The sequence below is a fragment of the Misgurnus anguillicaudatus genome, chromosome 18 (assembly GCF_027580225.2).
Source record: "Misgurnus anguillicaudatus chromosome 18, ASM2758022v2, whole genome shotgun sequence".
In the NCBI taxonomy this organism is placed as follows: domain Eukaryota; kingdom Metazoa; phylum Chordata; class Actinopteri; order Cypriniformes; family Cobitidae; genus Misgurnus; species Misgurnus anguillicaudatus.
Window position 1 is genome coordinate 35,547,415 of NC_073354.2, and position 12,870 is coordinate 35,560,284.

Here is a 12,870-nt window from a genome sequence, read left to right on the forward strand (position 1 = left end):
ATATCCACACATTCATCTATTATAGGCATATATATAAACAACATCCACCTTTAGTATATAGACAGAATTGTATTTTATTATTTGTTTAAACTATTTTTAGCAGGTGTTACATCAAACCCTCTGTTTGATAAAATAAACACCACCTATGGGGTAACAAGAGATGTGTGTGTTAAATGTGCAAAGAAATGATTAATCTAACTTTTAATATCTTTTAAATGATAAAGCCAAAAGTGCTTGGATGTCCCCAACTCTCAACCACTGTATTACATTAGAGATTTTAGGTATTTCTTCTCATCCGACTTTCTATTAATATTCCACTGCCATTAAGATTGGGAAAAACTTCACATGCGAAAGCTTATAAAATATTGATATAAACAAAATGCCTCGGAAGAAACTATTTGATTGGGAGAAATAAAGGAATTGACTAATTTGCTGATAATTTAAGTCATCTGCATGCAAAGTCATGTTCAAACATTTATTTTTTTTATAAATAAATATTTATAAAAGAGTTTTCAACTGTTCACAGCTTTTATCAAGGTATATATTTTTGGGTTGTGTGTTTGGGTTGAACTGTAGTGTGCTGTATAAAAATTTCATCCTGAAAATCATTATGATATGGACTCATTATTTTCAAAATTAGAATTAAATTTGCTTTCTGTGTTATTTATTAAATGTATCTTTGTCACATGATGTTACAACAATTCCTATGTTAATGACATTATCAGCAAAAGTTAACACAATCAAGATATGAATTTGGAAAATGTGGGAAATAAAAATATTGTTCAGATAAAAATGTTACTCAGCACAGATTGTTATCCATGATGAAGAGGGTAGATCTGTGTAGGTTTTACTGTCCTCCCTCTCCCAGGGGCCCAGTAACAGCCCATGGAAATGTAAAAATTATGCAAATTTCAAATGGCTGTAAAGCAAAGTCTGATTAGTTTATTAAAGAGAAAAGTTGTTAGGACAACTTTTTTTGATATGTTTACTAAATAATGTTGAACAGAGATTCCTGACATGCACGGAAAGCTGTTAAAAAAGCATTTTAAAAAGTAATCACAATAAAATACCAAATTTCATTCTAACTCTTAAATATGCCATAGGGGTTTGTATGATGAACACATTTACATGCCATTTTGTTCATTAAAGATTGTATTTATTTAGTTTCATTACTAAACGTGTTTAAACTACATTGCCCATAAGCCATTGTCATTCTATCGATGGGACGGGGAAACATGGCGCTGAAAATTGTAGTTCATAGAAGGGTGTAGTACACTATAGGGTTAGGGTTGGGATCTCGATAAACGGGTAATCTCTTTTAACATAGCAATACCTAACAACAACTGACAGTATAACTAACGTCATAACCACAGCAAAACAAAGTTTGCAAAACGGATCACTTATTAATTTTGAATTATAGTTAGTCCAATCACAGCGTGTACTGCTAACGCCAATGAAACGTCACACATGTCTATATATGGTAATCACGTGCACGTCCTTCCTGGATGTAATGATCAGCACGGCTGTAAATCACTGTAGGTACGATTATGAATGTGTATATTTATTATACACGCACAAACACACACAACAAAAAGTTTTCTCAGTAATCTAAGCAAATAATTGGTTTCATTGATATAAACCTGAAGGTAAATAATATGATATAATTGTTGCAGATCTATATACTGTATATGAAATAAATAATACAATATTTCAAAATGTTTCACGTTTGTTTAGAAAATAAAATTAAGTTATTGTAGCATGCAGGCTGATATAAAAAAGATGCTTTTTGTATAGCCAAATATAAAATATGTTTGAATATGACTAAATTTTATTATTTTACTCTGAATAAATGTAAGTAAATAACAAATTTTTAATAACAATTATAAATGTTAAAGTTACTCTTATCTAATAAGACATTTCAATCAGGACTACAAAATTTAAGGGGGATTTAAATAGCTTTTTAAAATAGTTTTTGTGGTACTTATTCCTGGCTGGCATATCATAGTTCAAGTAGACTTACCTGTACTAAAACTGCACTCCAAAACTCTTTAAATATAAAGCCTTTGGGAATTTCATTATGACAAACAGCACTAACTCTCTACCTTATGATCTTGCATGGGACACCTCTTGTCTGCTGTGTAGTTCATGACAAATACAGAGTTTTTAAAATACAAAATTCAAAACATAAAAACAAAAAACACTAAAAGAGACTGGGTACTGTGCAAAAACTTTAATAAAGAACAGCAAGCAAAGACAATCAAAAAGAATTGAAAGGTGCTTGATAATAAAAAGGTGTAGGCCGTCATGCTGAAAGCTGGTTGGGATGTGGGACTTGTGTTGGAATTCGCTGGCAGTCTCCCATGTGTCATCCCAGGTTTTGCCACTGTAATATCAAAGTGCAGATAATGTCATAAGAACACATAGTACAAATGTGAGGTACTTGTACTTAACTGGCAGATTTTTCTCCACATTTTCTGGTGTCTGTTGTTAAAGTAGTAGTTACTTTTAATTAAAATATCCATACAGTTCTTTTATATTGAAAGCCATCACTGCTGAAAAAAAACCCAGCATAGACAAGCATCATTTCCATGCTGGTCTATGCTGGTGGTCACCAGCAAACCAGCACCAAAACAAAACATATGTGGGTCTTGCTGGGATGCACCTCCAAATGTAGTGATGACTCCAAAAATGTGGTTGATAACTGAATTATTAAGTTGTCATTAGTGAGTTAAGGATATTATCCTATTTGTTAAGGTAACTAAGCTATTTTATATAAGTGGAGTAAGTTAAACAATTACTGCATGTTTTCATGTGTTCCAGATCTGGCAGTTCGGGATAGTGTCTGCATTTTGATCCTATTAATCACTCCTACTATTGTAATGCATTGGGTGGATGTCCTGCTAGGTTAATAAATAACAAAATGTATGATCAGAATAAATTGTAGTCAGCTGAGGCTTGGACCTGAAAAATGTTATTCCTTACGTCACAAGTTAACAAGCGAAGTACATTTTCATGAATGGAAACTGAAATTTAAAGCAACAAACAAAAATCTCTGATATTCCATGACTGACTTTCAATGTCTGTAAAAGACCTATAAAATTCCATAATATTCCAGAAATTCCATGAACCGTGAGAACCCTGAGTGTATCCACTTCAATCACAAATTCCAAGATGTTAAAAGAATATTCTAAATAGATATAAGGTAGATCAATCTCTCATTTATCTACAAAATTCTGGAATAGTCTTTCAAGCATTCCACATTCCACACTAATCTGCATTGCAATGGAATAAACGTAACAAGATAATAAAACATAACTTACCACACAGAGCACGGTCACCAGTGAACTTCCAATTCAGCTTTCCCCTACACACACACACACACACACACACACACACACACACACACACACACACACACACACACACACACACACACACACACACACACATATTATTTTAACTCTTTAAGCAATTACTGGACATTATCTTTGAAAGGTCAGAATCAGTCACTGAGACAAGCAGCACTCAGCTTAATAAATAATATTTTACCTTATTTATCAATTCCCCAGTTATTTTATCGACAACCTGAAATGATGAAGAGAAAAAGTACATTTTAATAAGACATGAATGCCATGCTTTGTAACAATCACATGAGTCCCTATTTATGTCAAGTGATATACAGTTCTTTCCAGTAGTGTCAAATGAATTTGTGCTTGTTTTTGTCAATCAACCAAAATGTATTGGGTTGGTATTCCCAAAGACCTCTTAGCTTAAGTCAGGAATTTATATTGACCACAGCCCTTGGACAATGGCCTCTAAAACACTGTGAACTGGCTAACAATTACCTGGTTAGGTAAATGAATTCAATATACATGAAGATAGATTTGACTAGGAGCAAATTGTGGAGTAAGATGTAATAGGAAAAAAGTTACCCTTTATTCCAGGGTTCCCAAAATCCCACCATGGAGGGCCCGAGCACTACAGAGTTTAGGTCCAGCCCTAATAAATTTTACCCACCTGTGATTTTCTAGTGATCATGAAGACCTTGATCAGGTCTGTTTGATCAGGGCTGGAGCCAAACTCTGCAGTGCTCCGGCCCTCCAGGGCCAGACCTGGGGCACCCTGCTTTATGGTATAGTTTGAAGCCATGGTATAGTTTGAAAAGGCAAAGACGTGATAGTGAGCATGTCAGAGGAGGTGGGAAAGAAAGTGGAGGAAAATAGTTGTAAAAGTAATAGGAGCAAGAGAGGTTGGAGAGAGTCTAGAGGACAGAGGAACAAGATTTAATGCAAATACAGCCTCAGACTCCTTGTTGAGATTCTCCGGCCGTTCCATGACGATGCTCTCTGGCAGCTCCACGGCGAGGCTCTCCGGCAGGTCCTTTTTATCCCGTTTCCCAGTAAATACAATTGACTTGTATCCGACAGCCTCAAGTTTCCGCACCTGAAATGAAAAAGTAAATGAGCTGTAACCATAAAAGATTCTTTTATAAAACATATGACTTTTGAACTGTAACCTTATTTTCGAAGTTGTTTTTGAACAATTATTGTGTTTATTGTTCACTAGCACTATGAAAGGTTTTACTGGATGGATGTGTGGATAAAGATCATGAGTGCACGTGTGCCACATACATACACAACATATTATGTTTTGTAGAGATTTACTGTGTTTGTATCAGCTATTATGGCAACCCCTAACTGTAAAAATTATACCGGTCTTCCTGAATTTCATAATAAACATTAAAAAGACAGTCAAAACAGCACACTCGTGTCCCTTGCAATACGATACCATAAAGATGGCGGCACAAACATTTACATCAAAAATAAGGTGGATACAATCAATGGTTAATTCCAGGCTCATTCTCCCATTGACATTATAACTTTCTTAATACTTGACAGCGAACACAACTTATTGATACTCTTCAACACAATTTAGCTAAATATGGATTCTTCCATGTATGAAATAAGCCTATGTTTGTAAAAGCCAGACCATATTTGTTAGGGATGCACCGATACCAATACTGGTATCGGCCTAAATACCACATTTTCTAAAGTACTCGTTAAAAGTCCCCCCATACCATGGATCGATACCACGGTCTGAGAAATGTCTATGTTTGAGCAGCGTGTAAGGGGTTAATGCCTCTTGTGTTGTCCAAAGAGGCAGAGTTTACAACAAACTGTAAAACTAGTCCCTTGTTTTTTTGTTAAAGTATATGACTAAAGCTGTTACCTGTAAATTTAAATCATGTTTTTTTTTATTATTATTATTAAGTACTCGGTATCGGTATCAGCAAGTACTAAAATGCAAATACTCGTACTCATATTCCTAAAAAGTGGTATCGGTGCATCCCTAGTGCTAGTCTTATATTATGTGAAAAACATGCGCACTTCATTTGAAATATGAACACTTTCACTTACTGCAATACAGGCAGAATTAATTATACGCCCAGCATTTCTGCTTTTAAGGACAGATTTCCCCCACTGGCTATCCAGTGACCTGACTTTTTTTGGTGGACAAGCTTGCAAAGCAGACATGGAAAGTTTTCCTGATTACCAGATATGGGCCTTGTCATGACTAAAGATGCACAAATACAAACAGATAGACAAAGATGACCAGACAAAACAAATAAAAAGGGAAACATACTAAAAGGACCTGAGGAGAGAGAACATAACTTTTTAGATTATTACATATTTCATTTTCACCAGTATTCTTCATCTGTCTGGTAAAACTGGAAGTTTTGCACCCATTTGGTTGGTTTTGGGTTGTAGGCTACTATGTGCAATAAAAAGGGTTTGGGCAGGTGGAATTTTTAAATTATTAGGGAGAGGACAGAAATGGAAAATAATTTTACAGTTGCAATGTAAATTGTAGGCTCCTATGTAATCTCTGAAAGAGCAATTAAATTATTCATAATTTCATATTAAAACATGATTCCCAATAGGTGCTGTTATGAATTAAGTTGTATTGTTTAATTATAGATCATATCTGACCGTTTATTGTATAATTTTGTGTGGATTTTAAATAATTACTGGGCTGGAAAACAAACCAATCTGGCAACACTGTTCTTCGTCTGATCATGTTGGCTAAAATTGGCTTAATAGTTGCGAGCTAGTGTAATATAGGTAACATATCACTACTGAAATCTTGCATTTCCCTGAATCTTGCATGATTAGTTACCTTATTTGCGACAGAATGAATTATAGCTATTTTGCTATTAGCCTACTGCATATGTGGTGCAACGAAGTTATTTTTAATGACTTCTATTATTTACCATCCTAAGATTGCTACCGTATACATTATAATGTTCCAAACACAACTTATTGTTACGATTAAAATTTTTTTGCTCTGTAAATGTAAGAATTACCTTCATCTCAACTTCCGAGTTGAAACAGCCATGGACCTTCGTCTCATTCGATGACGTCACAGTTATTACAGGACTTTAAATAAACAAATTAATAATTAAACAACTTATTAATTAATCGAACACAAGTAAAATGTATATTTAGATCTATATTTATTAACATCAACGATCATTTGATAAAAATTATTTAACACCCAGCATGCATCACGTCTAATAAGCAATACATGATCAGAAAACGCTTAAAATACTTAATCTCACGCGCCGTGGAGCGTTGTTAAACTCACCTCTAAAAGGTTGTCTTACATGCAGTTGAACGCTGTTTTAATAAAACTCCTCTCTGAATGTTATTTTACCCACATTTGAGCGTTGTTAAACTCACTGCTGAATGCTATTGATCCTGCAGTTGAGAACTCACCGGAAACAGCTGTTGACTGCGAGGGACTTTTAACATTAAAAAACAGTTGAAAATGACCAGATAAATATTGACTTGCGCTGGCATAGATCGTTAATTGTTGCCGATTCCTATTTATTCTTATATATTGCAGTCTTGATAAGATCTTGTGAATAAATGTTTAGCTTCCCTACTGCAGCCCGACTGGCAGAAAAAATCGTGCTATTTGCACGAAAGATCCATCCAATTGAAATACATTAGTTTAAAAAACGTGCGGGAATTACGAAAATAACGAAATAAACGTGTTCCTGACACGAATAAATAGATTAAATTTCGTGACCAAATCACGAAATGCCGTGAGACTGGGTTGAATAAAACCACACGTTTAATGCTTAAACTTTAGATAAACAGATAAAATGACATTTTTAAGTTTATTGTGTACACATATTGAACACATTCACGTTTCTGTCAGTCTCTCACTCTCTATCTTGTAACTCCTCGTATTCATTTGAAACTTCAGAGAAACATTAAACAACATATTTATGCTTATTGTGTATGATAGTGAATATGCGTTGTTCTCTCACTCTGTCTCGTGCATTAATCCTTGTGTTCATTCATATAAACTTCAGAGAAACATATTAAACAACATACTTGAAGAAAGTGAACCGTCGCATTGCTCTCTCTCTCTCTCGTTTGTTCGCTCACTTGCTCTCTCTTTCTCTCTCACTCACTCTCTCTCTCTCTCTCTCTCTCTTGCACTAAGGTAACGTTAATCCTTTAGAACGTTAATTCAGCGTAGAAAGATTATTAATGTCACATGCGATGTCTGATTTTATGGTTATTTAAAAAATGGAAGTACCAACGTGCAGTTCTTATGATCAAATTAATCCCTTCCAGAAAAGTGATGCGCATTTATTAGAAGAATATCGGTTTGATCGTCAATAAATCCAGAGTGCTTCAAGTTTGAATTACTTTGAGGTTTTATAAATGCGGTACTTTACAGTCTGTTATTTGTGATGTTTCATTGTACACAAATCCACCATCTGTTGAGCTGCGTGCGTTGATTTGTTTACGCTGCGAGATTTTGTAACTATAGCAACCGCTTATCCATTGCCGTGTTTTGACAGAGACTACCGTAAAATACTTAGTGTGGTGGCAAAAAACAATTTTCAAACCACCTAGAGAATGCGGGTACAGGGTCAGACTCACAGCCCGAATCCAAAAAAATCCAAGAGTGTTGTCGTTCAATGGTTCATCTGTATTTATTGCAAATAAAATAAAATACAAAATAAAGATGCACATTTTTTAAATGTCCTTAAGTATGGTTTTATAGCGCTTGGAGTTCAGCTTTCTAATACAGAGCTCCAGTAGCGCAGATCAAGGCCAAGATCAAAGACTGTATCTGCTGAGACAATGGACATTTATTTGGACAATCACATGCTTAAACACCCAGTTTACTCATTGTATTGTCTAAAAACATACAAAATCTTTTTTTTTCAGAAAAAACTTAAAGCCTAGTCTTGGCTTTATCTAAACCCTGTCCTGGAAACCACCCCATGTTATATATCATCTGCTCATGCTATATATATGTACACTAAATAGATATGTACACTGAATAGAATTTAATCACAGCTTAACTTTCATCTGGTCTTGTTCTAGGTTATATACCCTTTAACAGTCACTATTAGAAATACTTGAAGAAAATATCTTCCAGTAAGTTACCTTCACCACGATTATAATTTAAAAACATTAATTATTTAAATCATGGCTTTATTCATGTATGATTAAACAGTTGTCATTTCCTTGTCTCATATCATAAAACATACAAACTATTGAGGTCAGGATGTTAATAGACAAGTTTTCTAGATTTGCCATATACATCAGATTTAAAACTGTCTGTGTTGTTTATCTTCTGCTGTTTATTATAATGACCGATCTAATACGTATGATGTATGATGTAACGTCAAATAAGCAAAAGATTTAATAATACATAAACTATAGCATGTGAAACTACATTAAGAGAATAATAAACATTATTATAAACAATGTTAAAGGAATGAAACATCTCTGAAATCAACACTACCAGCTTCACAACATTTATTCAGTCATTGGTTATTATTCATCTACAGAAACTTTATTCATTCAAATGTCAGAGTATGTGAATGATTGAATCCACAGATATAAGTGGATATGAGAGTCTTAAAGGCCTTCTGAAAGCAAGGATAGAAAAATCCATAGATCAAAGGATCACAAGCTGTGTTAAAATATGAAAACCAAACTAAAGCATCATAAACAACAGCTGGGATCACAAAATTAAGGAAACGGTTGACAGCGGTGGCAAGAGCTAAAGGCAGCCAGCACATAAAGAAAACGCCCATAACAAGAGCCAGAGTTTTAGCTGCTTTTCTTTCTCTGTGTGCAGAGCTTTGACTGTTAACACCTGTGGTGATCACAGACACTTTCTCTGACAAAACCTTTGCATGTTTTTTCACAACACTGAATATGATGATATACAAAGAGCTCATTAGAGCTCCTGGAATAATAAAAAACATGAGTACACAAGTTAGTCCCCATTCTTTGTTAATAAACAGAACACAGCCACCAAAACAAGACATCTGTAATATAAGAGCTTCCATACCAACTGCAGTCAGCCCTGAAAACAAAATGCTAAAGCTGTACACAATTGAAAAGATCCATGAAAGGCTGATTAATACAGTCACAGTTTTGTTTGTGATTCTCATTTTGTATCTCAGAGGGTCACAGATGGCCAAGTATCTATCAATAGATATTAAAGTAAGATGTATTAAAGAAGAGAAACAGAAGGTCATGTTCAAGCTAGAATGAACTTTACAAATAAAATCTCCCAAAAACCAGCAGCCCTCGACAGATTGCACCATAGTGTAGGGCATCACCAGTAAACCCAGCAGACAGTCACACACAGCCAATGACTGAACGAGCAGATGAGTTGGAGACTGAAGCTGTTTGAAGTGAGAGATGGTGATGATGATCAGCAGATTTCCAAAAACTGTCATGAGGATCATGAGTAACATTACAGTGTATATTGTCACTTTAACAACAGTGAGACTTTGAGCTCTAGGACAAGAGTCTGGATGTGAAGGATAACACAGGAGAATATTCTCAGTCTCATTAGAAGACATCGCGTCTTAGAGGACTTTCTTTGTAATTGTAAGCAGAGAGACAATTAATAACCAGAGTTTAAACAAAAAATCAATTTAGAAATTACAAAATGGTTAAGGGAAACATGAACATAAATACAGTAGCCTACATGCCTATTCAATCTAATTTCTTAAATGAATGTGCTACAGCTCAGATGTGTTCATATATACAGTTCAGGTCAGGTCTCAACCCCTCCCCAGCTCTATACGCAACTAACTGATACACAAACATTGTGACTCATGAGATTACAATTAAAAAAGCTGAACTAAACTATGGGCCAGATTTTCTAACAGCTTGCAGAAGAAAAAACAGCGTTTTGGCATTAAATAACTATTGTTAGGATTTACCAAAGATGTGCAGTGGATCATTAGTGCTGAAAAGGTGTGGTCTAGTTATTTTTGCGAAAGACCTTATTGCATATGCTTTTTCTGAGTTTTCCTTTCAGACGAAACATTTTTTTTTTTTTGAGGAGATTATTCAATTATTGCTAAAAAAAAGTTTATTTGGAATGCCAGTAGAACATACTATTAAAAAGTATTGCCAAGGCATGTTATTTTTATTTGCTTAAGTAACTAGGAGTTCCCTTTCAGTCGGTCACTACGACGTCACGATGTGACTGATGAATTGGGAACCGTTTCGCGGTTCTGGATGTGACATTTCATGGGTCCCCAGGTTGGCCACAATCGTTGTGTTTCGTGTCTGTTTATTCAGCACGCTGATGCAGCGTACGTGGAGGGCTCGTGTTCCGCTTGCGTGAACATAACCCTCTTGGATTTGCGGAGACGCGTTTCATACCTCCGGGAACGTCACCCCCCAATTCTGTTGCGGAGCCCTGTTAAAGGTGCGGTGGCAAAACCTTGTTCTCTGTATAAAGATGCTGAATCGGTCTGCTGGTTTGTCAAGTGGCTCTCAGCACCCTGATCCACAGTCAGAGGTGCCGTTAGAGACGGGTGGCGCTTGTTCTATAATGCTCTCATCCTCTATCGGTCCTCACAAGGATTCTGTGTCTGTCACAGCATCAGAGAGCGTCTATTTCGGACGGTGTCTTGGAACCGCTCCCTCCTGCGGGTAGGGTTGCGGAGCCCGTGTTCGACCCTGAGATGGCAGCCATGCTCGCTCGGGTGGGATCGCCTCGACGATTGGTACTTCGGGGGTGCTCTGGCTTTTCAGCCCTCACCCCCTGTGCCTTTCTTTCCCGAGATGCATGATGAGCCGACTTGATCGTGGATAATTCTGTTTTCCTCATAGAACTAGGGTTGGGTACCGCTCACATTTTTACCGATATCAGTTCCAGTACCTGAAATTCGATACCCGTACCCAACTGTACCTTTTTCGGTACTTCAGTCTGACTTAAGTGAATTTCAGTGGACATAATAAGCCCAAACCTCTTATTTTCAACATTTTGTTATTTATTTCGAAATGTTCAATAATACACACAATCTTTACTAAAAAAAATAAATCCCTACAACATCCAGGGCATAGTGTATTCACACTTTTATGTGTGTCTACCATATAAATAAGATATATAAGTAAGACAAATGATCAATGAACATAAACGTCATAAAAGCAACATCAAAGTAAAATTTTATGAAGAAAACAATACTAGCAGGTTTATTTTTTGAAAAATTAGCATGTCAGCTTTCTTAGGAAAAAGCTGTGCCCGCTCCACGCTCACTGTGTCCCCTGCTGTAGAGAACATTCGCTCTGAGGGTGTAGAAGAGGCCTGAACAGAGAGATACATTTTTGCCAAGCTGGCCAGCATTGGCATTTGGTCTGCATGTGGTTGAATGTGTTCGAACAGCCACATGGACCGCCTTCTCTACACCTATTTATGTAAGCTGTGGTACTGAGCACAATGCTGTATGTATTTTCTTACTTCTAGCGTGAACACACAGTGTACAGCATTAACTTTAGGCTTCTATTGATAAAACTAAAGCGGTTGATCTCCGCAGCTTCATTTTGCGAGCGTGTGAAAGTATTTCATGTACAAAACACTGTGCAGCATGTTTACTTACAACACATGGAGCGGACTCTGACATAAAATTAGTTTGCGTCCATACAGGGGCGTCATGCACCAATTTTTTTAAGGGGGCACAGTGTGCAAAGCTCACAGAAATTTGTGCATACACATACATCAAACGAATTATATTATAGAGCTTTCAGTCTTTTCAATGTCACTTAAATTTCTAACATTATAAACTCCCCTGCCATAGTGCAAAAACCTCCAAAATAAAAGTGTTGACTAACTTTCATATCAAATACTATTCAATCGGATTAATGACATATTGGCATCATATTTACATCTGAATAACGACATGTGTTCTATTTATGTTTTGTTTAATGTCTTGTTTAATTCTGTCATTAATGCATTTTGCACAACAACTGGCAAAAATTATTCGTACAAAGAAGGCCATTCTCAAATAACAAATCTATAACCACATATGTACATACTCCACCAACCTGTACAAAATCATACTATGATTGCACGGATGTAACGTTACACTTACTGACAACAATACGGAAGCAATGCAAATAAAAAACAACAACAATAGAACAATATAAATCATGGTTATTTAAAATGCTTTTAAAACTAAGTACAACTCCAGCAACACATAAACTAAAACAAGATAATATTAAAACAAAACATACAATGACATCCCTTCACAAATCTTGTCACGACAACCGCCAAAACCACTAAACACATAAAGACTTTTAAATGATGTGATAGAGCACACATATCCAACTAAAACACTAAATAAAACTCTTAGTATAACAGAGCTAAATGCAAAAACAAGTCTTACCTTTTGTCATCGTGCAGTTTTATTCCACAAGTGGACATATTAAAAAATGCGCGCAACAATTCCCAGTGGAAGAGAACATGTTTATTTATCCACAGAGCAAATCTTATTACTTCTGGAATATGCAAAGCGCGAGTGTGGGG

At 35.8% G+C, this 12,870-nt stretch overlaps 1 protein-coding gene and 1 long non-coding RNA gene across 5 annotated transcripts; both read right to left on the reverse strand.

The window, feature by feature from the left end:
- Window positions 1–2,215: 2,215 nt before the first annotated feature.
- On the reverse strand, window positions 2,216–6,977 carry LOC141350619 (uncharacterized). 4 transcript variants are annotated; one of them, XR_012358740.1, is made up of 5 exons: window positions 6,777–6,977; window positions 6,365–6,437; window positions 3,550–4,443; window positions 3,321–3,364; window positions 2,216–2,383 (listed from the first exon to the last, which is right to left on the reverse strand). It is a non-coding gene; the product is annotated as an uncharacterized lncRNA (long non-coding RNA). The 4 variants fall into 4 exon arrangements; XR_012358739.1 differs by having other exon boundaries at window positions 6,646–6,976; XR_012358738.1 differs by having other exon boundaries at window positions 3,550–3,585; window positions 4,297–4,443; window positions 6,365–6,972.
- A 1,913-nt stretch (window positions 6,978–8,890) lies between these two features.
- On the reverse strand, window positions 8,891–9,910 carry LOC129429989 (trace amine-associated receptor 9-like). Its single transcript, XM_055187001.2, has one exon. It carries the CDS (start codon window positions 9,908–9,910, stop codon window positions 8,891–8,893), a length of 1,020 nt encoding a protein of 339 aa, XP_055042976.2.
- Between the last annotated feature and the right edge of the window lie 2,960 nt (window positions 9,911–12,870).

Excerpts from the sequence above, each read along its gene's own strand:
- LOC129429989 (XM_055187001.2), bottom strand. The coding sequence starts at position 9,910 with ATGTCTTCTAATGAGACTGAGAATATTCTCCTGTGTTATCCTTCACAT.